Below are 25,323 nucleotides of genomic sequence, written 5' to 3' on the forward strand. Positions count from 1 at the left end.
AAAAATTTCCTGCTGCGATCAACTTGGAATGACCCCCTATATTCCTCCTTTTGTTTTGCAGTCTATGGTGGTCATTCCGAGTTGATCGCAGCAGCGAATCTGTTAGCAGTTGGGCAAAACCATGTGCACTGCAGGAGGGGCAGATATAACATGTGCAGAGAGTTAGATTTGGGTGGGGTGTGATCAAACTGGAATCTAAATTGCAATGTAAGAATAAAGCAGCCAGTATTTACCCTGCACAGAAACAAAATAACCCACCCAAATCTAACTCTCTCTGCAAATGTTATAACTGCCCCCCCTGCAGTGCACATGGTTTTGACAAATTGCTAACAAACTTGCTGCTGCGATCAACTCAGAATTACCCCCTATGTTTTGACATGATTGTCACTTGGAAGAGAAAAATGATTGAGTAAAAGACACACAAATAAGCATTAAAGCATTCATTCTATGTATGAACTACATTATTTTGTGCACTGCAGTGTTTTTTATTAATTTGTTACACGAGGAGCTCTCTCTTACCACTGCACATATTACTTTGTGTTTATGCTTTTCTAACTGAAAAAACTTACAGAAAGTTCCTCTAGTAACTGACCCCTTATTTAAACATTCAGGCTTACTGTGCTGACAATTCCGTTATATTACAATGTTTTCCATTCCTCTAAAACATATTTATTTAATTTAACCTGAAACATACTGGTCAAGTTGTCTGGAATTAGCCTCTATTGACTTTTTAGCGTTCATTAGTATGTTCTTAATTTCATTGTAAATGATAAAATTAGTTGCATTTGATAAATAGTGCTCCAGCTAATCAGCGCCAAACTGTCATGCGTTTGCAAAATGATAGTTGGGAGCTGATTGGCTGCAGCACCATTTATCATGATTTATCATACGCAACGTATTTCATCATTCACAATGAGTTTCATCACTCGTTGATAAATGGGCCCCATAGTCTTTAGCGTCCCAGAATGTTCCCTATTAACACAAACCAGTAAGAGTTTACCAAGTACCCCCTATCACATGTGAATACCAAGAGATAGTGACACCTCTGCTTTCTGATGGGTCAGTGTACACAGAATTTGCTTAATGCATACAATTATTAAAAGTATTGTATAAAATTATCTTCAGGCTACGTGCATAATGTATATATGAAACATAAACGCATTCTGTTTTTAGACATGGGTCCCATCCCCACGATATCTCATTATGGTATGCAAATATTCAAAAATATGTACGAATCCAACATCCAGCATACTCCTGGTCCAAAGCATTTTGGATATGGGAGACTCAACCTGTATATATAATACTGTATGGTTTACCGATACATTGACTTTGTACTTTACATTTATATAATCCAATTAGTAATAATTTGATTTAGAAGGATTATTAATTTTTTACAGCTTTATAGCTGAATAGCAACATCTGCACTTATATTATGTGTGTGTGTTATGCAATTCCTTCATACATCTCTTTTCATTCACAAGGCAGGGTGTTACAGAGAGGGATGTTTTCTAGCAGTGAGCGTAACGAAGTAAGCCCAGCTAGCTTTGGAAGCAAAATGAAGCTATTTGCATACAGTGTGCACTATTTTTCAATGGCCTCTTCTTGAAAAATGAATGCATAAAATACTATATAAAAAGTTACATTACCTCATGGGTTGGCAACCTGTGGCACTCCAGCTGCTGTGGAACTACATCTCCCAGCAGGCCCTGACACAGTTTTACTGTTAGGACATGCCGACACCGTGACAGGGAATTCTGGGATGTGTCATTCTAGAGCAGCTGGAGTGCCAAAGGTTGCCTGTTTAACAAAGCTTATCTGCAGCACTAATGCTTACTTGTTTTTCATACAAAAAATAATAATCTATAACACTATAACTAGTCTTATCTGCCTGCCAAGATAGGTGTAGGGACATGAGGAGGATGTGAAAGATGGAATTAGCATGTCTTCAAGCTTAGGGGGTCATTCCGAGTTGATCGCTCGCAAGCGGATTTTAGCAGATTTGCTCATGCTAAGCCGCCGCCTACTGGGAGTGAATCTTAGCATCTTAAAATTGCGAACGATGTATTCGCAATATTGCGATTACACACCTCGTAGCAGTTTCTGAGTAACTTCAACCTTACTCGGCATCTGCGATCATTTCAGTGCTTGTCGTTCCTGGTTTGACGTCACAAACACACCCAGCGTTCGCCCAGACACTCCTCCGTTTCTTCGGCCACTCCTGCGTTTTTTCCGGAAACGGTAGCGTTTTTTCCCACACGCCCATAAAACGGCCTGTTTCCGCCCAGTAACACCCATTTCCTGTCAATCACATTACGATCGCCAGAACAAAGAAAAAGCCGTGAGTAAAATTCCTAACTGCATAGCAAATTTACTTGGCGCAGTCGCAGTGTGGACATTGCGCATGCGCATTAAGCGGAAAATCGCAGCGATGCGAAGAATTTTACCGAGCGAACAACTCGGAATGACCCCCTTAGTTAGTAAGTGTAAAGTGGAATCTCCAATTCACCACACAAGGGACATTACCCATAGGCATTTAAAATGCAAGTAAAAGGTTTCCAAACGCATGTTAACTCTAAATCCAAATAACGCTAAATGCCCATAACCATTTGGAAGCTGCTTGTTCAATTTCAGTACTTGCGTACTCTGTAACTTCATTGTGAAGAGACAAAAGTTAATGTATCTCTATCTATAGGAGTGCATTGTGAACATACTCACCATGGGAAAACACAGGCCTTTTGTGCTATACTTTCCCAATAATTTCTATGACCCTCACATTTATATGGTGTTATGTGCTAAATCTAGAACACCCTTCTAAAATGAATGGGCCATAGATATGAATAGAGCTGCTTCACTAATGTGGGGGAATCAGGACAAATCTAGTAACATGCACAAAAAAGGAGATCTTGACCACCTTCCCAGGGGCATGACCAACGCTTCTGACACACTGGATTCTCCAGTCTACCGTTCTGCTTAACTGAAAACACAATTTCCATATCGCGCACACCCGTTTACTGTTCATCTGCTATGCAGAGCAGCAGAAAACAAGAGCAGCCATAGGTCCATAACTGCTGGCCAGATCAAAATGTTTTAATCAAGAAAAAGAGACCGAACCTTCAAACCAAAAATATCCTGTTAAAAAGGAGACAGTTGGGAAGTATGGTAATTGCTTCTCTCCCATGTCCAGAGAGATGTGTGATTAAACAAATAAAACTCAAAATAAAGTACTCCCCTCATCGCCACTCAATCACATGCAAGTAGCTTAGGAAAATGCTTGTGATATAGACATGTCTTGTTATTTGCGTCTTCTCTCAAAATGTGACTGGCAGCACATGTTGCCCTTTACATGGCGGGAGGTTGTGTTACTCCTGTTAATTACAAGATTCCCTACCAGACTGAAAGGCCCCCAACATCAGGTTGGCAAGGAAATGCCCCCCTCAATAGGGGCATATGAAAATAATAAGAATTTACTCACCGGTAATTCTATTTCTCGTAGTCCGTTGTGGATGCTGGGAACTCCGTAAGGACCATGGGGAATAGACGGGCTCCGCAGGAGACTGGGCACTCTAAAAGAAAGATTAGGTACTATCTGGTGTGCACTGGCTCCTCCCTCTATGCCCCTCCTCCAGACCTCAGCTAAGGAAACTGTGCCCGGAAGAGCTGACACAACAAGGAAAGGATTTGGAATCCAGGGTAAGACTCATACCAGCCACACCAATCACACCGTACAACTCGTGATAACCATACCCAGTTAACAGTATGAACAACAACTGAGCCTCAGTAACAGATGGCTCATAACAATAACCCTTTAGTTAAGTAATAACTATATACATGTATTGCAGAGAGTCCGCACTTGGGACGGGCGCCCAGCATCCACTACGGACTACGAGAAATAGAATTACCGGTGAGTAAATTCTTATTTTCTCTGACGTCCTAGTGGCTGCTGGGAACTCCGTAAGGACCATGGCGATTATACCAAAGCTCCCAAACGGGCGGGAGAGTGCGGATGACTCTGCAGCACCGAATGAGCAAAGACAAGGTCCTCCTCAGCCAGGGTATCAAACTTGTAGAACTTAGCAAATGTGTTTGAACCCGACCAAGTAGCAGCTCGGCAAAGCTGTAAAGCCGAGACCCCTCGGGAAGCCGCCCAAGAAGAGCCCACCTTCCTTGTGGAATGGGCTTTCACTGATTTAGGATGCGGCAATCCTGCCGCAGAATGAGCTTGCTGAATCGTGTTACAGATCCAGCGCGCAATAGTTTGCTTTGAAGCAGGAGCACCCAGCTTGTTGGTTGCATCCGGGATAAACAGCGAGTCAGTTTTCCTGACTCCAGCCGTCCTGGCTACATAGATTTTTAAAGCCCTGACTACATCTAGTAACTTGGAGTCCTCCAAGTCCCGAGTAGCCGCAGGCACCACAATAGGTTGGTTCAAATGAAACGCTGATACCACCTTAGGGAGAAATTGGGGACGAGTCCTCAATTCTGCCCTGTCCATATGGAAGATCAGATAAGGGCTTTTACAAGACAAAGCCGCCAATTCTGACACACGCCTAGCCGAAGCTAAGGCCAATAGCATGACCACTTTCCACGTGAGATATTTTAGCTCCACGGTCTTAAGTGGCTCAAACCAGTGGGATTTCAGGAAACCCAACACAACGTTAAGATCCCAAGGTGCCACTGGAGGCACAAAAGGGGGCTGAATATGCAGCACTCCCTTAACAAACGTCTGAACTTCAGGCAGTGAAGCCAGTTCTTTTTGAAAGAAAATAGATAGGGCCGAAATCTGGACCTTTATGGATCCTAATTTTAGGCCCATAGTCACTCCTGACTGTAGGAAGTGCAGGAATCGACCCAGCTGGAATTCCTCTGTAGGGGCCTTCCTGGCCTCACACCAAGCAACATATTTTCGCCATATACGGTGATAATGTTGTGCTGTCACGTCTTTCCTAGCCTTTATCAGCGTAGGAATCACTTCAACCGGAATGCCCTTTTCCGTTAGGATCCGGCGTTCAACCGCCATGCCGTCAAACGCAGCCGCGGTAAGTCTTGGAACAGACAGGGCCCCTGCTGTAACAGGTCCTGTCTGAGAGGCAGAGGCCATGGTTCCTCTGAGATCATTTCTTGTAGTTCTGGGTACCAAGTTCTTCTTGGCCAATCCGGAACGATGAGTATAGTTCTTACTCCTCTCTTTCTTACTATCCTCAGTACCTTGGGTATGAGAGGAAGAGGAGGGAACACATAAACCGACTGGTACACCCACGGTGTCACTAGTGCGTCCACAGCTATCGCCTGAGGGTCCCTTGACCTGGCGCAATATTTTTTTAGCTTTTTGTTGAGGCAAGACACCATCATGTCCACCTGTGGCCGTTCCCAACGGTTTACAATCTGCGTGAAGACTTCTGGATGAAGTCCCCACTCTCCCGGGTGTAGGTCGTGCTTGCTGAGGAAGTCTGCTTCCCAGTTGTCCACTCCCAGAATGAACACTGCTGACAGTGCTAGCACGTGATTTTCCGCCCATCGGTGAATCCTTGTGGCTTTTGCCATCGCCATCCTGCTTCTTGTGCCGCCCTGGCGGTTTACATGGGCGACCGCCGTGATGTTGTCTGATTGAATCAGCACTGGTTGGTTCTGAAGCAGGGGCTCTGCTTGACTCAGGGCGTTGTAAATGGCCCTTAGTTCCAGTATATTTATGTGCAGGGAAGTCTCCTGACTTGACCACAGTCCCTGGAAGTTCCTTCCCTGAGTGACTGCCCCCCATCCTCGGAGGCTTGCGTCCGTGGTCACCAGGACCCAGTCCTGTATGCCGAATCTGCGGCCCTCGAGAAGATGAGCACTCTGCAACCACCACAGCAGAGACACCCTGGCCCTTGGGGACAGGGTGATCAACCGATGCATCTGAAGATGCGATCCGGACCATTTGTCTAACGGATCCCACTGAAAGATCCTTGCTTGGAACCTGCCGAAGGGAATTGCTTCGTAAGAAGCCACCATCTTTCCCAGGACTCGCGTGCAGTGATGCACCGACACCTGTTTTGGTTTCAGGAGGTCCCTGACCAGAGATGACAATTCCTGGGCCTTCTCCACCGGGAGAAACACCTTCTTCTGTTCTGTGTCCAGAATCATGCCCAGGAAGAGCAGACGCGTCGCAGGAATCAGCTGCGACTTTGGGATATTCAGAATCCAGCCGTGCTGTAGCAACACTTCCCGAGAAAGTGCTACGCTGACTAACAACTGCTCTCTGGACCTCGCCTTTATAAGGAGATTGTCCAAGTACGGGATAATTATAACTCCCTTCTTCCGAAGGAGTATCATCATTTCGGCCATTACCTTGGTAAATACTCTCGGTGCCGTGGACAGACCAAACGGCAACGTCTGGAATTGGTAATGACAATCCTGTACCACAAACCTGAGGTACTCCTGGTGAGGTGGGTAAACGGGGACATGCAAGTAAGCATCCTTGATGTCCAGCGACACCATAAAATCCCCCTCTTGCAGGCTTGCAATAACCGCCCTGAGCGATTCCATTTTGAACTTGAACTTCCTTATATAAGTGTTCAAGGATTTTAAATTCAGAATGGGTCTCACCGAACCGTCTGGTTTCGGTACCACAAACATTGTGGAATAGTAACCCCGTCCCTGTTGAAGGAGGGGAACCTTGATTATCACCTGCTGGAGGTACAGCTTGTGAATTGCCGCCAGTACTACCTCCCTTTCCCTGGGAGCAGCTGGCAAGGCTGATTTGAGGTAACAGCGAGGGGGAGTCGCCTCGAACTCCAGCTTGTATCCCTGAGATACAATTTGTACAGCCCAGAGATCCACTTGTGAGCGAACCCACTGGTTGCTGAAGTTTCGGAGACGCGCCCTCACCGCACCCGGCTCCGCCTGTGGAGCCCCAGCGTCATGCGGTGGACTTAGAGGAAGCGGGAGAGGATTTTTGTTCCTGGGAACTGGCTGCCTGGTGCAGCTTCTTTCCTCTACCCCTGCCTCTGGGCAGAAAGGATGCGCCTCTGATCCGCTTGCCTTTCTGAGGCTGAAAGGACTGTACATGATAATACGGTGCTTTCTTAGGCTGTGAGGGAACCTGAGGTAAAAAAGTTGACTTCCCGGCTGTTGCCGTGGATACGAGGTCCGAGAGACCGTCCCCAAACAATTCCTCACCCTTATAAGGCAAAACCTCCATGTGTCTTTTAGAATCAGCATCACCTGTCCACTGCCGAGTCCATAATACTCTCCTGGCAGAAATGGACATTGCATTAATTCTAGATGCCAGCAGGCAAATGTCCCTCTGTGCATCCCACATATATAAGACGACGTCTTTTATATGTTCTATGGTTAGCAAAATAGTATCCCTGTCGAGGGAATCAATGTTGTCTGACAGGGTATCAGACCATGCGGCTGCAGCACTACACATCCATGCTGAAGCAATAGCAGGTCTCAGTATAGTACCTGAGTGTGTATACACAGACTTCAGGATAGCTTCCTGCTTTCTATCCGCAGGCTCCTTTAAGGCGGCCGTATCCTGAGACGGCAGTGCCACCTTTTTTGATAAGCGTGTGAGCGCCTTGTCCACCCTAGGGGATGTTTCCCAACGTAACCTATCCATTGGCGGGAAAGGGTACGCCATCAGTAACCTCTTAGAAATCACTAGTTTCTTATCGGGGGAACTCCACGCTTCCTCACACAATTCATTTAATTCATGAGATGGGGGAAAAGTCACTGGCTGCTTTTTCTCCCCAAACATAATACCCTTCTTGGTAGTAACCTGGTTAATATCAGAAATGTGCAATACATTTTTCATTGCAGTAATCATGCATCGGATGGCTTTAGTAGACTGTGCATTTGTCTCATCCTCATCTACACTGGAGTCAGACTCCGTGTCGACATCTGTGTCTACCATCTGAGCTAGCGGGCGTTTATGAGCCCCTGATGGCCTCTGAGACGCCTGGGCAGGCGCGGGTTGAGATCCCGGCTGTCCCAAGGCTGCTGCATCATCGAACCTTTTATGTAAGGAGTTGACACTGTCTGTTAAGACCTTCCACATATCCATCCAATCCGGTGTCGGCCCCGTCGGGGGCGACACCACACTTATCTGCCCTTGCTCCGCCTCCACGTAACCCTCCTCATCAAACATGTCGACACAGCCGTACCGACACACCGCACACACACAGGGAATGCTCTGACTGAGGACAGGACCCCACAAAGTCCTTTGGGGAGACAGAGAGAGAGTATGCCAGCACACACCACAGCGCTATATAACACAGGGATTTACACTATAATGAGTGATTTTTCCCAATAGCTGCTTAATATATATTATTTGCGCCTAAATTTATGTGCCCTCCCTCTCTTTTTTACCCTTCTTGTATCAGGAATACTGCAGGGGAGAGCCTGGGGAGCTGCTTCCAGCGGAACTGTGAAGGAAAAATGGCGCTGGTGTGCTGAGGAAGAAGGCCCCGCCCCCTCAGCGGCGGGCTTCTCCCTGCAGTTTCTGACTGAAAAATGGCGGGGGGTTTACACATATACAGTCACAGACTGTATTATGTGTATTTTTATGCCAAAAGGTATTTTATTGCTGCCCAAGGCGCCCCCCCCCAGCGCCCTGCACCCTACAGTGACCGGAGTGTGTGGTGTGCAGTGGGAGCAATGGCGCACAGCTGCAGTGCTGTGCGCTACCTTAATGAAGACCGGAGTCTTCTGCCACCGATTTCATCTACTTCTCTTCTGACTTCTGGCTCTGCAAGGGGGACGGCGGCGCGCCTCCGGGAACGGACGATCGAGGTCAGGCCCTGTGTTCGAACCCTCTGGAGCTAATGGTGTCCAGTAGCCTAAGAAGCACAAGCTAGCTGCACGCAGGTAGGTTTGCTTCTCTCCCCTCAGTCCCTCGTAGCAGTGAGTCTGTTGCCAGCAGATCTCACTGAAAACAAAAAACCTAATAAATACTTTCTTTCTAGCAAGCTCAGGAGAGCTCACTAGGAGCACCCAGCTCTGGCCAGGCACAGATTCTAACTGAGGTCTGGAGGAGGGGCATAGAGGGAGGAGCCAGTGCACACCAGATAGTACCTAATCTTTCTTTTAGAGTGCCCAGTCTCCTGCGGAACCCGTCTATTCCCCATGGTCCTTACGGAGTTCCCAGCATCCACTAGGACGTCAGAGAAATATATATAACTAATTGCGTGTGGCGTTCCCTTTCAAAATATGACAGGCTGAAGGACACATAAACCTGGAGCAAAATGAATGCAAGTAACAGATACTGTCTCAGGGGTAGTGACATGACATATGCAAACTTTCCTAGATTTCAACTTTAAAAAGGAGGACACTTAAGAACTTACGGGGCAGATGTACTAAGCCTTGGAGTGATATAAAGTGAAGAGAGATAAACTACTAACCAACCTGCTCCTGTCATTTTTCAAACACAGCCTGTAACACTGCAGTTAGGAGGTCATTCCGACTTGATCGCTAGCTGCTGTTGTTCGCAGCGCAGCGATCAGGCTAAGAATCTGCATTTCTGCGCATGCGTATGCACCGCAATGCGCACGCGCGACGTACGGGTACAAAGTCCTTTGTGGTTTTGCACAGGTTCTAGCGACGTTTTCATTCGCACTGGCGGCCGCCAGAAGATTGACAGAAAGGGGGGCGTTTCTGGGTGTCAACTGACCGTTTTCAGGGAGTGCTTAGAAAAACGCAGGCGTGCCAGGGAAAATGCATGCGTGGCTGGGTAAACGCTGGGCGGGTGTGTGACGTCAAAAGCCAACCCTCCAACGTTAGAATCAACGCACACGGAGAGTAAGTCCAGGGCTGGTCTTGTTTTGCACAAAATGTTTTTGCAGGCGCTCTGCTGCACAGGCATTCGCACTTCTGCAAAGCGAAAATACATTCCCCAGTGGGCGGCGTCAATGCGTTTGTACGGCTGCTAAAAACTGCTAACGAGCGATCAACTCGGAATGACCCCCTATATCTCCAATGTATCATTATCAAAGGCTCAGTACATTTGCCCCTTAATTCTGTTTGCACAATGGATGTTTGAAACCTCAAGACACCTTAACAGTATAGGTTTTAAGGATATCAATGCTCGAACACAGTTGACTTAATTAGTACTTCAGTCATTTCGATTTAACCATCTGTGCTCAACAATGGACAACCTTAAAACCTGTTATGGTGCCTTAAGGACAGAGTTTGGAAAATAATGGCACACGGCAATATAATGGGTGCTTAGTCCAGTTGTTAGTTACCTGCACATAGAGCAGTCTGTCTAGTCGTTCCTGGTCCTGCTGAAGCTTTTCTTCCCTGCGTCGTGCATTCAGTTCCTGAAGGCGTCTTAGCTGCTGCTGCCTGCGCTCATGCTTCTCCTCTGATGGCACAGCGGTGCCCAGGAGCTTAGAGGAAAAAGGCAACTGCATCTTGTGTACATTCTGCTCATAGTAATCTGGGCAACGCCACTTTTGGAGCTCTGTGATAGATACACAAATACAACACATTTTTATGAGGACTGATAACATGGGTTTTTAACTGGCAGTCATTAAAAGGCATCACAAATAATGGTATTTATATTTGTATTGTACACACAAAGTCAAAGGCTACACTTGCATTGAGGTAGTCTTAATTTGGCCCTTGGTGCATAGTCCGGAAAACCTAGGATGAAAGAACAACAACTGTGGACAAATCTAGTCTGCAGGACTTTCTGGCGGGAGCAAACAGTGGTAAGGACATAAGTCACAATCAAGACAGGGAGCGCTGTGTTCATTTTGACTGCACTGAAGGGCTAATAAACATGCTAAATTATTCACATATTCTTCCATTTATACATTACAAAAGCAATCCATTAATTTGGTATTTAACCTATACAGATGTATCCTCATACACTGTTGCTGCAGCCGCTCAAAACAGCCCCTGTCGGTGCGCCTGGTCCGTGAGACTCTGGTAGCACTGGGCATCATTTTGTGTCTTTTACCAGATAATGCGTTTCAGTCACAATGCGATGGGACAAGGACGCACCAGGAGACTGTGCCGATTCATTTACACTTGTATATCTATGTACGACTGAGTCTCTGAATCTTATACTAAGTGCTATAATGCAGTGGCTGTGGGTTTTTTTCATGCTACGTTCCACTGTGTATCATATACAGATTCACACACGGATATTGTCACATATCAGATTAATCAGCAGTGTCCTGGTGCATCCTAAACGCACTGCGGGGAAAAGGATGTAAAAAAAAGACGGCCTGCTCTAGCAGAGTTGCGCGCCACTTGGGAGCTCCCTCAAGCCAGGCATCTCATGTCACATGACATATTGTATGAGGACATCTGTATGTGTACTAAGAACACTATTTGCTGATGTTGTTAAGGGACACCACGGATGTATCTAACTTATATAGTTTATTAAGAGCATCACCTTCCATATAATCATCTGGAACATAGCAGTGCTCGTGCAAAATCTCCTCCATGCGGCTCAGTGTAATAGCCGAGAGATGTCCTGGATACTTCAGCTGTAGCAGGCGATGGAGATAAGTCACAGCCTGGAAGCCTCCAAGGTTCATGCGTTTGATGTTCTTGGCATCCAGCCTACATAAAGGGCACTTCTCAGGACATCACTCACACTTAACACTAACTTTTACTTTAAGCCATCTGGGTGGCTATTACTAATAGACATTACTGTGCTCTCAAGTGAGAACTCCTGTTAAGTTCCATCAGCTAGTCAGTTTTTGTAAACATGGTATAGACGGTGAACTCACCTGCCATTCAGAAAGGGAAGTATATGTGTACAGTGGTATCCAGATGACACAACAAGCCCACTGGTGGGAAACTCTTCTTTTTTGTTGCGATAGAAGCTGTACAGACCATCAATTCCGAATGACACTTTGGGCACCTGGTAGCACTCGAACAGGAGTTCAGACACCATCTGCCTTACATGAAGTGGGGTGCACGGTGCTTCAGTAAACACAAGGGGGTAATCAACACAGCCCTGGTCAGGAAAATAAACTCATTAGTAATCAAGCTTTCTTCAAGCTAAAACTCTGTCCTCTACCTGAAAAAGATATTGATAGAGGGACAGAAAATGTATTTACACAAAATAAGGAGATAAAAGAATAGCAAGGTGATGTAACAGAAAGACTAAGGGCAGCATGGTTAGTGTAGTAGTAAGCATTACTGCCTCACAGCCCTATGGTCAGGAGTTAAATTCCTGATGAAGGCACTATCTGTGTGGCATTTGTATGTTCTCTCTGTTTGTGTGGCTTTGCCCCGAATTGCTCACACACTCCAAAATCATACTAGTAAGATAATTGGCTTCTGTCAAAAAATTAACCATAGTGTACCTGTACCAATATATGTTCATGATTAAAAAACTAAAGCTCAGAGCTATGTAATTGTACGTCATTGTAGAAAGACAAAAATAGGATTTTAATTACCTACCGGTTAATCCTTTTCTCGTACTCCGTAGAGGATACTGGGGTCCACACTAGTACCATGGGGTATAGACGGGTCCATTAGGAGCCATTGGCACTTTAAGAGTTTGAGATTGTGTGGGCTGGCTCCTCCCTCTATGCCCCTCCTACCAAACCCAGTCTAGAAACTGTGCCCGAGGACATTGACATCTTCGAGAGAAGGATTACACAGATAGTGGCGAGATTCACACCAGCTGACACACAAGGCAACCCAAGCTAACTAGCTTGAAACATCAGCAACAGCTGAACAGAATTACTTATCAAGTAACAAAACAGTACTAACCCAGAACTAAGCAGTACTGAACTAAAGAACCAATGCAGGACAACGAAGCACTGGGCGGGCGCCCAGCATCCTCTATGGACTATAAGAAAAGGAATTACCGGTAGGTAATTAAAATCCTATTTTTTCTTACGTCCTAGAGGATGCTGGGGTCCACATTAGTACCATGGGGATGTACCAAAGCTCCCAGAACGGGAGGGAGAGCGCAGAGGCTCCTGCAGAACCAATTGACCAAACTTAAGGTCCTCAGAGGCCAAAGGATCGAACTTTAGAACTTTGCGAACGTGTTCAACCCCGGCCAAGTAGCTGCTCGGCAGAGTTGCAAAGCCGAGACACCCCGGGCAGCCGCCCAGGAAGAACCCACCTTACGAGTAGAGTGGGCCTTAACAGACGTAGGACATGGCAAGCCTGCCGTAGAATACGCATGCTGGATAGTGAACCTGATCCAGCGAGAACTCGTCTGTTTAGAAGCAGGACACCCAATTTTCTTGGGATCATACAGGACAAACAGAGAGTCCGATTTTCTGTGACGAGCAGTCCTCCTCACGTAGATTTTTAGAGCCCTTACAACATCTAAGGACTTTGATGAAATTGAGGAGTCAGTCTCAACTGGCACCACAATAGGTTGGTTGATATGCAATGCCGACACAACTTTCGGAAGAAACTGCTGACGTGTCCGAAGCTCAGCTCTGTCTTCATGGAAGACCAAGTATGGGCTTTTACATGACAAAGCCCCCAGCTCTGACACACGTCTAGCAGAAGCTAAGGCCAACAAAGTGACAGCCTTCCACGTGAGAAACTTGATCTCAACCTCCTGTAGAGGCTCAATCCAGTCCGAGTGGAGGAACTGCAACACCACGTTAAGATCCCAGGGCACCGTAGGCGGAACAAAGGGAGGTTGGATGTGCAGAACTTCCTTCAAAAAAGTCTGAACCTCAGGGAGGGCAGCCAACTGTTTCTGGAAGAAAATGGATAGGGCCGAAATCTGGACCTTTACGGATCCTAATTTCAGGCCCATATTCACACCTGCTTGCAGGAAGAGGAGAAAACGTCCCAGTTGAAACTTCACTGTAGGAAACGTCTTCGACTCACACCAAGATACATATTTTTTCCAAATACGATGGTAATGTTTAGACGTTACTCCTTTCCTAGCCTGTATCAGGGTAGGAATAACCTTGTTCAGAATGCCCTTCCGAGCTAGTATCTGGCGTTCAACCTCCATGCCGTCAAACGTAGCCGCAGTAAGTCTTGCTAGGCGAACGGCCCCTGCTGCAGCAGGTCCTCCCGAAGAGGAAGAGGCCTCGGCTCTTCTAGCAGTAGATCCAGAAGATCCGCGTACCAAGCCCTTCATGGCCAGTCCGGAGCAATGAGGATTGCCTGAACTCCTGTTCTTCTTATGAGTTTCAGAACTCTTGGAATGAGTGGAAGTGGAGGAAACACGTACACCGACTGGAACACCCACGGAGTAACTAGGGTGTCCACCGCCACTGCCTGCGGGTCCCTCGAACTGGAACAATAGCGCCGAAGCTTCTTGTTGAGACGAGAGGCCATCATGTCAATCTGGGGTACGCCCCAAAGATCTGTTACCTCCTTGAACACCTCCGGATGGAGACCCCACTCCCCTGGATGGAGATCGTGTCTGCTGAGGAAGTCTGCTTCCCAGTTGTCTACTCCCGGAATGAAGATTGCTGACAGCACCAACGCGTGTTTTTCTATCCAGAGGATGATTCTTGTTACCTCGGACATTGCAGCCCTGTTCTTTGTTCCGCCTTGTCTGTTTATGTAAGCCACTGTCGTTACGTTGTCCGACTGCACTTGAATGGCCCGATTTCTCAGAAGATGGGCCGCTTGGAGAAGACCGTTGTAGACGGCCCTTAGTTCCAGAATGTTTATTGGCAGGCCAGCTTCCAGACTTGACCACCTTCCTTGGAAGGTTTCTCCTTGAGTGACTGCACCCCAGCCCCGGAGACTTGCATCCGTGGTTAGAAGGATCCAGTCCTGAATCCCGAACCTTTGGCCCTCCAGAAGGTGAGGTAATTGTAGCCACCAGAGGAGTGAAATCCTGGCCTTTGGCGACAGACGTATTCTCTGGTGATGTGTAGATGGGATCCCGACCACTTGTCCAAGAGATCCAGTTGGAAGGACCGAGCGTGAAACTTCCTATACTGCAGAGCCTCATAAGAGGCCACCATCTTCCCCAGAAGGCGAATGCACTGATGAACTGACACCCGGGCTGGCTTCAGGACATCCCGAACCATTGTTTTTATCACCAATGCTTTTTCCTCTGGAAGAAACACCCTCTGCACCTCCGTGTTGAGAATCATTCCCAGAAAGGACAACCTCCTGGTTGGTTCCAAATGTGACTTTGGGATATTCAGGATCCAACCATGTTCCCTGAGAAGCTGGATCGTGAGGGTTATTGACCGAAACAGCTTCTCCTTGGACGATGCCTTTATCAGTAGATCGTCCAGATACGGAATTATGTTCACCCCCTGCCTGCGAAGGAGAACCATCATTTCTGCCATCACCTTGGTGACCCACTGGGTCACTAGTGCATCCACTGCCATTGCTTGAGGGTCTCTAGACCTGGAACAATATTTCTGAAGCTTCATGTTGCGACGAGATGCCATCATGTCTACTTGAGGAACTCCCCAAAGACTGGTCACCTCTGCAAAGACTTCTTGGTGGAGGCCCCACTCTCCTGGATGGAGATCGTGTCTGCTGAGGAAGTCTGCTTCCCAGTTGTCTACTCCCGAAATGAAAATTGCCGACAGAGCCGTTACATGTCTTTCTGCCCAGAGGCAGATCTTTGTCACCTCTGCCATCGCTGCTCTGCTTTTCGTTCCGCCCTGCCTGTTTATGTACGCGACTGCTGTTATATTGTCCGACTGGAACTGCACGGGATGATCTTGAAGAAGATGTACCGCTTGTTGAAGGCCGTTGTAAATGGCTCTCAATTCCAGGACATTTATGTGAAGGCAGGTTTCCTCATTTGACCATTTTGCTTGGAAGCTTTCCCCCTGAGTGACAGCTCCCCAGCGTCGGAGATTTGCATCCGTGGTTACCAGAACCCAGTCCTGAATCCTGAACCTGCGTCCCTCTAGTAGGTGCGAGCTGTGTAGCCACCACAGGAGCGAAATCCTGGCTTTTGACGACAGGATTATCTTCCGGTGCATGTGTAGGTGGGATCCCGACCACTTGTACAACAGGTCCCACTGGAAAACTCTGGCATGGAACCTGCCAAACTGTATGGCTTCGTAGGCCGCCCCCATCTTGCCCAACAACCGAATGCACTGATGGATCGACACACTTGATAGTTTCAATATCTGTTTTACCATTTTCTGGATTAGAAAGAATCTCTAAACTTCTGTGTCCAGAATCATCCCTAGAAAAGACAATTTTGTCGTCGGTTCCAACTGTGACTTTGGAAAATGTATGATCCAACCGTGTTGTTGGAGTATGGACAGCGAGAGCGTGATGTTCTGTAGCAACTGCTCCCTGGATCTCGCCTTTATCAGGAGATCGTCCAGATAAGGAATTATATTGACTCCTTTTTGACGAAGGAGGACCATCATCTCCGCCATCACCTTGGTGAATATCCTCGGCGCTGTGGAGAGACCGAAAGGCAACGTCTGGAACTGATGATGGCAATCCTGAACCGCGAATCTCAGATAAGCCTGGTGAAGAGGATAAATGGGAACATGCAGGTAAGCATCCTTTATGCCTACTGACACCATGTAATCCCCCTCCTCCAGGCTGGAAATCACTGCCCTGAGCTAGTCCATCTTAAACTTGAACCGTTTCAAGTAGAGATTCAGATTTTTTAGGTTTAGGATCGGTCTGACTGAGCCGTCCGGCTTCAGAACTACAAAGAGGCTAGAATAAAATCCCTCCCCTTGTTGTGACAAAGGTACCAGGACTACGACCTGATCCTGACATAATTTTTGAATTGCCGCTGTTACTGCCTCTCGTTCTGGAAGAGAAGCTGGAAAGATCGATTTGAAAAATCGGCATGGGGGAACGTCTAGAAACTCCAGCTTGTACCCCTGGGATACTATCTGCAAAACCCAGGGGTCCAGGCCAGACTGAACCCAACCTTGGCTGAACAGTTTGAGACGTGCCCCCACCCGAGCGGCCTCCCGCAAGGGAGACCCAGCGTCATGCTGTAGATTTGGCAGAAGTAGGTGTAGACTTCTGCTCCTGGGAACCTGAAGCCGCTGGGGACTTCTTTCCCTTTCCCCTTCCCCTACCTGCAAAGAAGGGGGAACCTCTCGCTATGTTGTATTTATTGGGCCGAAAGGACTGCATGTGAGAGTGATATGTCCTTTTTGCCGGTGCAGGCGCAGAGGGCAAAAATGTCGACTTACCTGCGGTAGCCGCCGAGACTAACGCATCCAGTCCATCGCCAAATAAGGCCTCACCTTTATATGGGAGAACCTCCATATTTCTTTTGGAATCTGCATCCGCGTTCCACTGGCGAATCCACAACGCCCTCCGAGCCGATACTGCCATGGTAGCTGCTTGTGCACTCAAGAGTCCAATATCTTTCATCGCTTCTAGCATGTATGCGGCAGCATCTTTGATATTCCCTAACTTAAGGAGTATCTCATCTTTATCAATCGTGTCAATTTCTGATGACACGCTGTCTGACCATTTTTCCATAGCGCGACTCACCCATGCGCAAGCAATTGTGGGCCTGAGCAGTGTACCATTGGCAATGTAAATGGATTTCAATGTAGTTTCCATTTTCCGGTCAGCCGGCTCCTTTAGTGAAGCCGTGCCAGGTGCAGGGAGAATTACCTTCTTTGTCAACCTGGACAGTGCACTGTCTAACACAGGGGGTTACTCACATTTTTTTCTGTCCGAGAGGATAAGCTATTTGAATTCTCTTGGGAATACGAAATTTCTTTTCGGGATTCACCCACATCCCTTTAAAGAGAGTATTAAGCCCGTGGGAAGGAGGGAAAGTGACCTTAGATTTCTTTTTCTTTCTTTATAGAAATAAGCCTTCTCCTAAGGTACCGGAGTGGCTTCCGTGACTTCCAGAACTTCCCTTATAGCTACAATCATATATTGTATATTTTTTGCCAATTTATGATCTATTTCCCTGGAGTCACTATCATCGACACAGGAATCATTGTCCGTGTCGGTATCAGTATTCACAATATTCGCAAATGGTCTCTTATGTGACACAGAGTGGTCGCCTGCGGATGGAAGAACAGAACCCTGAAAAATCACATCTTCCACAGATTTTCTCCAGCACTCAGCATGAGATTCACACTTATCTAATCTCCTATGGATATGATGCATACTATCACGTATTTCTTTCACCCATGCAGTCTCTTGGTGTGCGGCAGCGCCACCACATTACAACTCTGTGTCCCTAAAATGGTTTCCTCCGGGGAGGAACTCCCTGCCTCTGACATGTCTTACACGCGTGTACAACACACACACAGACACACTGGGACTTATAGGGGACAGACCCACAGTAAAATCTGTCAGAGGGACACAGTTAAGGAGCAGCCAGTTCATAACCACAGTGCCAGTATCTAATGCCTGTGAACACGGAATACCCACTGACAAGCAGCACTTTTTACACAGTAAAACACACTTGTAAAGCACCAAATTCGCTTGTGCCCCCCGTTCTGCACCCTGATATTTGTAGTCAGAAGTGAAGGAGGACCAGTGATGTCTTTGCAGCCTGAGGAGAGAGAAAATGGCGCTGAGCAGTGTGCTGGCTGCCTGAGGAAGAAGCTCCGCCCCCACAATGGCACGTTTTTACCTCAGAGACTTTGCATAATATTTATACTGGCGGGGGTAGGGCTGTGCCTGGGCATCTTATGCACCCTTTTTGCCAGTTTATAGAGTTGTTTTTGCTGCCCAGGGCGCCCCCCCCTCGCGCCCTGCAGTGCCTGTGTGTGTGGGCAGCCGCACGGTACCTCAGCCGTCACTTTACTTGATAGAAGATCTGTCTTCTTCTACTCACCTGTCTTCTTCTGGCTCTGTGAGGGGGGTGACGGCGTGCTGTGGGAGTGAGCATCTAGACACGGCGTGCTGTGGGAGTGAGCATCTAGACACGGCTAGCAGCTAATGGTGTCCTGTCAGCCAGAAGCAGAGCCATGAAACTCTTCAGGAAGTTGGTTCCTACCTCTGCCCCCTCAGTCCCACGAAGCAGGGAGACTGTTGCCAGCAGTTCTCCCTGAAAATAAAAAACCTAACATAAGTCTTTTCAGAGAAACTCAGTAGAGCTCCCCTGGAGTGCATCCAGTCTGCCTGGGCACATTTCTAAAACGGAGGTCTGGAGGAGGGGCATTGAGGGAGGAGCCAGTTCACACCCATTGAAAAGTCTTAAGAGTGCCCATGGCTCCTGCGGAACCGTTTATACCCCATGGTCTAGGACGTATGAGAAAATAAAGGAAGTTAAGTACGTGGTCTAGTGAGTAAAGAGAGATTAATTTAGGAATTTGGCCTAGATAAAGCAATAAAAGAACAGAATAAACACTCTCTAGAGACTGCCTAAACACTAAAAAGATTACTCTAAATAATTTATAATTGTACTAAATAAGAGTTGTATTACAGATCTGAAACCACGGTATCAAGTAAGCTTGTTATTTACATCCCGAATTACATGCTAAATTAGATGAACAAAAGTTTTGCCTTAATAAAACACACTGGTAGTACATTATGCTTGTTATATGCATTTATCTGGATTACTGATGCTTAGAAAGGATAAACAGCACTAAGTGATGTGCTCTTCCATACAGTATACTGATTGGACACAATGATCAAGCAGTAATTATAGCAGATGCAATGCAGCCAATGGTCCCCAGGAGCCCTATAACCATACTTCCGACTTTTTAAAAAGGATTTCAGGGAGATTGTGAAAGTAACACCTATAACTGCAGTGTGTAAAGTGGCTGTATACTGCTGCATCTGAGAGGTGTGTCATAAAACTTACATCCAAACGTAAAAGAGCCACAAAGCAGTTAGCAAGATCCACTTGGTGGTGAAAAGACAGGATTCGGTCTCTAGGTCGACACTATCTAGGTCAACCGTAACTAGGTCGACGAGGTCTCTAGGTCGACAGGTCAAAAGGTCGACATGAGTTTTTCTCTTACGTCCTAGAGGATGCTGGGGACTCCGTAAGGACCAGGGGGAATAGACGGGCTCCACAGGAGACATGGGCACTCTAAGACTTTAAATGGGTGTGAACTGGCTCCTCCCTCTATGCCCCTCCTCCAGACCTCAGTTGGATCCTGTGCCCAGAGGAGACTGGATGCACTGCAGGGGAGCTCTCCTGAGTTTCTCTGAAAAGACTTTGGTTAGTTTTTTTATTTTCAGGGAGCACTGCTGGCAACAGGCTTCCTGCATCGTGGGACTGAGGGGAGAGAAGCAGACCCACTTTCCTGGACTGATGGGCTCTGCTTCTTAGGCTACTGGACACCATTAGCTCCAGAGGGTCTGAACACTGGTGTCGTCCTCGCTGTTCGTCCTGGAGCCGCGCCGCCGTCCTCCTCACAGAGCCGGAAGATAGAAGCCGGGTGAGTATATGAAGAAAGAAAACTTCGAAGGCGGCAGAAGACTTCAGATCTTCAGAGAGGTACCGCGCAGCGTTCGCACTGCGCGCCATTGCTCCCACACACACAAGGCACAGCAAGGGTGCAGGGGGGGGCACCTTGGACAGCAATAGTTACCTCAAATAAGACTGGCACCAGTATCAGATACTGCGGAGGCAGTATATTATAAAACCCCCGCTAGTATAAAAAAATGTGCGGGACCGAAGCCCGCCATCGAGGGGGCGTGGCTTGATCCTCCAGCACTAACCAGCGCCATTTTCTCCACAGGCAAGCTGCAGAGAAGCTGCTCCCGGACTCTCCCCTGCTGTACAAGTAACAGAGGGCAAAAACAAGGGGGGAGCACATTTATTTGGCGCAAAGTGTATATATATATATATATATATATATATATATATATATAAGTTGTAACACTGTAGGGGTGCAAGGCGCCTTTTCCTGGGGAATATGGCCGCACGCAGCAGCTGAGGAACAACACAAGTCCAGTTTCTGGTACAACTGACCCCGGCCAGTTTTATTGAAACAGAAAATAAAACAAACCCCAAAATAAAAATACCTTGCCTGTCCGGCACTAACTAAACATAAGATATTCCTAACTGTCACTAAACAAAACACAGAGTTCTTCAGTACATACTGTATAGCTTACTTGCATCAGAAAGCGTGTCTCTCACACACAGATCCTGCAGCCTTCCCAGGCAGTCTGCCCATACTAATCAGGTTAGAAGCACTATAACACTCTTACACAGCTGAAACCCTGATTAGCCCTCTGTGAGGCCAAAGACCCGAACTGGGCCCAATGTCTAGAACTCGCCTTATCTCTCTCTCTCAGAGCCTTTACCCAGCTTTTACAGCAAACTGAAAAGGTTCAGACAAAACAAAAAGCATTTTTCCTAGAAGTTAACATTTTCTAAAACATGTAAGACAAGAACCTGGGACAAATATACCTGCCCTCAAACACTATCCCAGTGTTCTTGTCACATATCCCCCTCCCCTGTTTCGACCTAGGGGCCGGAACACTTGTAGCCCCCAAACAGAAGATGCGAGACAATGCATCTGCGTTGGCCAATTGTGTTCCCGGTCTATGTTCGACAGTAAACTTAAAGTCCTGCAACGCTAGAAACCATCTAGTTACACGAGCATTCTTGCCTCTATTTACATACATCCATTTTAAAGGGGCATGGTCTGTCACTAGTCTGAATTGTCTACCCAAGAGGTAATATCTCAAGGTATCTAGTGCCCACTTAATGGCCAAAGCCTCCTTTTCCACAATGGCATACCTTTTTTCATGCTCATTGAGTTTCCTACTCAAATAAATGATAGGGTGTTCGTCCCCATCTCTGGTTTGGGACAGCACAGCACCTATCCCTACCTCTGAGGCATCTGTCTGTACCACAAATTCTTTTGAAAAATCTGGTGTTATCAACACCGGTTGTGAACACAAAGCCACTTTTAATGCTTGGAACGCCTTTTCTGCATCAGGGTTCCATTTCACCACATTTGACTGCTTCCCTTTGGTAAGGTCTGACAACGGCACCGCTGTGGTCGCAAAATTAGGAATAAACCGTCTATAGTACCCAGTAATTCCCAAAAAAGCCCTTACCTGTTTTTTATTCACTGGACGAGGCCAGTTTTGAATAGCATCAACTTTATTCAATTGGGGCCTAATCAGACCTCTGCCTATGGTGAAGCCCAAGTATTTGACCTCCTCCATTGCGAGGCAGCACTTCTTTGGGTTAGCAGTTAACCCTGCCTCTCTGATTGAGTCCAGTACTGCTTGTACTTTAACCAAATGGGACCCCCAGTCTGTACTGTGAATTACCACATCATCCAAATAGGCAGCTGCATATTTTCTATGGGGCCTCAAAATTTTATCCATCGCCCGTTGAAAGGTTGCTGGAGCCCCATGCAACCCAAAGGGTAACATCTTATACTGGTACAGCCCCTCCGGAACCGAAAAGGCTGTTTTTTCTTTGGCGCTATCACATAAAGGTATTTGCCAGTAACCTTTGGTCAGGTCCAATGTGGTGAGAAACCTGGCTGTTCCCAGCCTTTCTACAAGCTCATCCACACGGGGCATGGGGTATGCGTCAAACTTGGACACCTCATTTAACTTACGAAAGTCATTACAGAAGCGTATGCTACCGTCGGGCTTCGGGATGAGCACTATGGGACTGGACCACTCACTGTTAGACTCCTCTATGACTCCCAGTTCTAACATGGTTTTAACTTCCTTAGAAATAGCTTCTCGCTGAGCTTCAGGAATCCTATATGGCTTTAAATGAACCCTGACCCCTGGTTCTGTGACAATGTCATGTTTTATTATGGTCGTTCGGCCAGGCAGCTCTGAAAATACCTCCCTATTTTGGATGAGAAATTCTTTAACCTGATTGTTCTGATCAGCTGATAATGTCTCTGACACCTTCACTGCGGGAAGCAACCGGGGTGAAGACACCGAAGGGCAAGGCTCCGCTGACAGAGACAACCTATCTTTCCAGGGTTTGATTAAGTTAACATGGTAGATCTGTTCGGGTTTTCTCTTTCCCGGCTGGTATACTTTGTAATTAACCTCATTCACTTTTTCCCTAATCTCAAATGGACCCTGCCATTTAGCTAGGAATTTGCTTTCCACAGTGGGTACCAAAACAAGAACTCTATCGCCAGGAGCAAATTCCCGTATCTTGGCACTCCGGTTATAGACCCTCTGTTGAGCACTTTGGGCCTGTTCCATGTGCTCTCTGACAACAGGTACCACGGCTGCAATCCTATCCTGCATTTGTGTTACATGCTCAATAACGCTTCTATAAGGAGTGGGCTGTCCTTCCCACGTCTCTTTGGCAATATCCAACAGCCCTCTGGGGTGTCTACCATACAACAAATCAAATGGAGAAAACCCCGTAGAGGACTGAGGAACTTCTCTGATGGCCATTAACAAGTAGGGCAACAAACAATCCCAGTTTTTCCCATCTCTCTCAACAACCTTTTTTAACATACTTTTTAATGTTTTATTAAACCTTTCCACCAACCCGTCAGTTTGGGGATGGTAGATGGACGTCCTGAGGTGAGTGACCTTAAATAACTTGCACAACTCTTTCATGATCCTTGACATAAATGGAGTACCTTGGTCAGTCAAAATTTCTTTTGGTATTCCCACTCTACTAAATACCTGCACCAGCTCCCTAGCTATCGCCTTGGTTGTGATAGTGCGTAAAGGGACAGCCTCAGGATATCGAGTGGCATAGTCCATAATTACCAGGATATACTGATGGCCCCGAGCAGACTTTAACAAGGGCCCCACGAGATCCATGGCTATTCTGTCAAACGGGACCTCTATAATAGGCATGGGAACTAGTGGGCTCCTGAAATGGGGTCTAGGGGCATGATACTGGCATTCAGGACAGGAAGAACAATATTCAGACACTTCTTTATAAACCCCTGGCCAAAAGAACCTTTGTAAAACTCTTTCAGTGGTTTTTTCTGCCCCTAAATGTCCTGCGGTAACGTGACTATGAGCTAAATCTAGTACCGTTCTCCGATAAGGCTGGGGAACTACCAGCTGTTCCACCACATCCTCACCCCTTTTGACAATGTGGTACAAGAGCTCATTACAGATGGCCATGTGGGGATACGTAACCCTGTCACCTGGTACCACAGGTTCCCCATTAACAATCTTAACATTCTCTCTAGCCTTTATTAAGGTAGGATCCTTTAACTGTTCAGACGCAAACAGATCCTTCTTTACCTCCAGGTCAGGCACGCTTTCAGTTCTAACTACTATGTCTCTGTTCCCGGCAAGAGGGTCCTCACTGGACTCCCCATCTGTCACTTCCCCAGCCAAACTAGCAAAAGGCAAAGGGCCAGGAAGTTCCGAAGACCCACGTACATCCATAAAATCACCGGTATTATCAACTGGCTTTTTACTTCTCACATCTGTTGATAACCGTGATTCCCACAGTTTCCAAAAATGAGGAAAATCCCTCCCTATTATGGCCTCATGCACCAAGGTAGGGACCAGTCCCACTTTAACCATTGCTGACCCACAACAAGTTTCTATATTCACCTCAGCAGTGGCATAATGTTGGGTATCCCCATGTATGCAAGTTACCCCAATAGGTATTTGCTGGACCTTTAAGGGGTTCACTAACCCAGCTTTCACGAGGGTAACTAAACTTCCTGAATCTAGCAAGGCCTCTACCCGGTTACCCTCTAAGAACACATCACACATTTGTTTTTCCAGCTCAGGTGAAGGTACCACAGTACAGGCTAACCTAGCAAAGAAAGACATTCTGCGACATTCAAAGGCAGCATCACAATGCATGGGTTCTTGCGTGACTGGGCAATTGGCAATAACATGACCTGGCATACCACACCTAAAACATTTAACCACACGATTATCAACCCGTTTGGGCAGCATAGACCGTTCTAGCCCCATTGGCCTGTCTCCAGGGCCAGTGTTTACAGTCTCTCCAGCCTTGCGTTCTCTTAACCGCCCAGCAACGTTTTCCCACGGAACAGTCTTACCAGTCTTTACTGAAGGGCGCTGTCGAGGATCTATGGGTTGCTGGGTGGTCATCAGTAGTTCCTCTGCTGCCAAATACCTCTCTACCATGTCCACTAATTGGTCAGCAGTACCCGGGTTTCCATGGCTCACCCACTTGCGCAGGACCATGGGCAAAGATCTCAAGTAGCGGTCCATGACGACTCTTTCCACCATCTGGGGACCAGTTAATGTCTCTGGCTGTAGCCATTTTTTTGTTAGCTGAATAAGGTCGTGCATCTGGGAGCGCGGAGGCTTCTCCATGGCGTACAGCCAACGGTGCACCCGTTGTGCTCGTACTGACAGCGTGACTCCCAGGCGGGTCAGGATCTCAGTCTTTAGTTTATCATAGTCCCGAGCCTCAGCAGGGCTTAAATCAAAGTAAGCTTTTTGGGGCTCACCTGACAGGAAAGGTGCCAGCAGACTGGCCCACTGTGCTTTCGGCCAGTTCTCACGCTCGGCAGTCCTTTCAAACGTGGTCAGATAGGCCTCCACATCATC

The 25,323-nt window shown here is 47.1% G+C and overlaps 1 protein-coding gene across 2 annotated transcripts in view; it reads right to left on the reverse strand.

The window, feature by feature from the left end:
* ACTR5 (actin related protein 5) overlaps positions 1–25,323 on the reverse strand; it is a 62,176-nt gene that overhangs the window by 15,311 nt on the left and 21,542 nt on the right. For both annotated transcript variants that reach the window (XM_063960267.1, XM_063960268.1), the window contains exons 2-4: positions 11,724–11,953; positions 11,384–11,553; positions 10,224–10,441 (exon numbers count right to left, since the gene is read on the reverse strand). In XM_063960267.1, coding sequence (XP_063816337.1) covers positions 10,224–10,441; positions 11,384–11,553; positions 11,724–11,953 — 618 coding nt within the window. The remainder of the gene's footprint in view (positions 1–10,223; positions 10,442–11,383; positions 11,554–11,723; positions 11,954–25,323) is intronic.

The sequence above is a fragment of the Pseudophryne corroboree genome, chromosome 3 (genome assembly GCF_028390025.1).
Source record: "Pseudophryne corroboree isolate aPseCor3 chromosome 3, aPseCor3.hap2, whole genome shotgun sequence".
In the NCBI taxonomy this organism is placed as follows: domain Eukaryota; kingdom Metazoa; phylum Chordata; class Amphibia; order Anura; family Myobatrachidae; genus Pseudophryne; species Pseudophryne corroboree.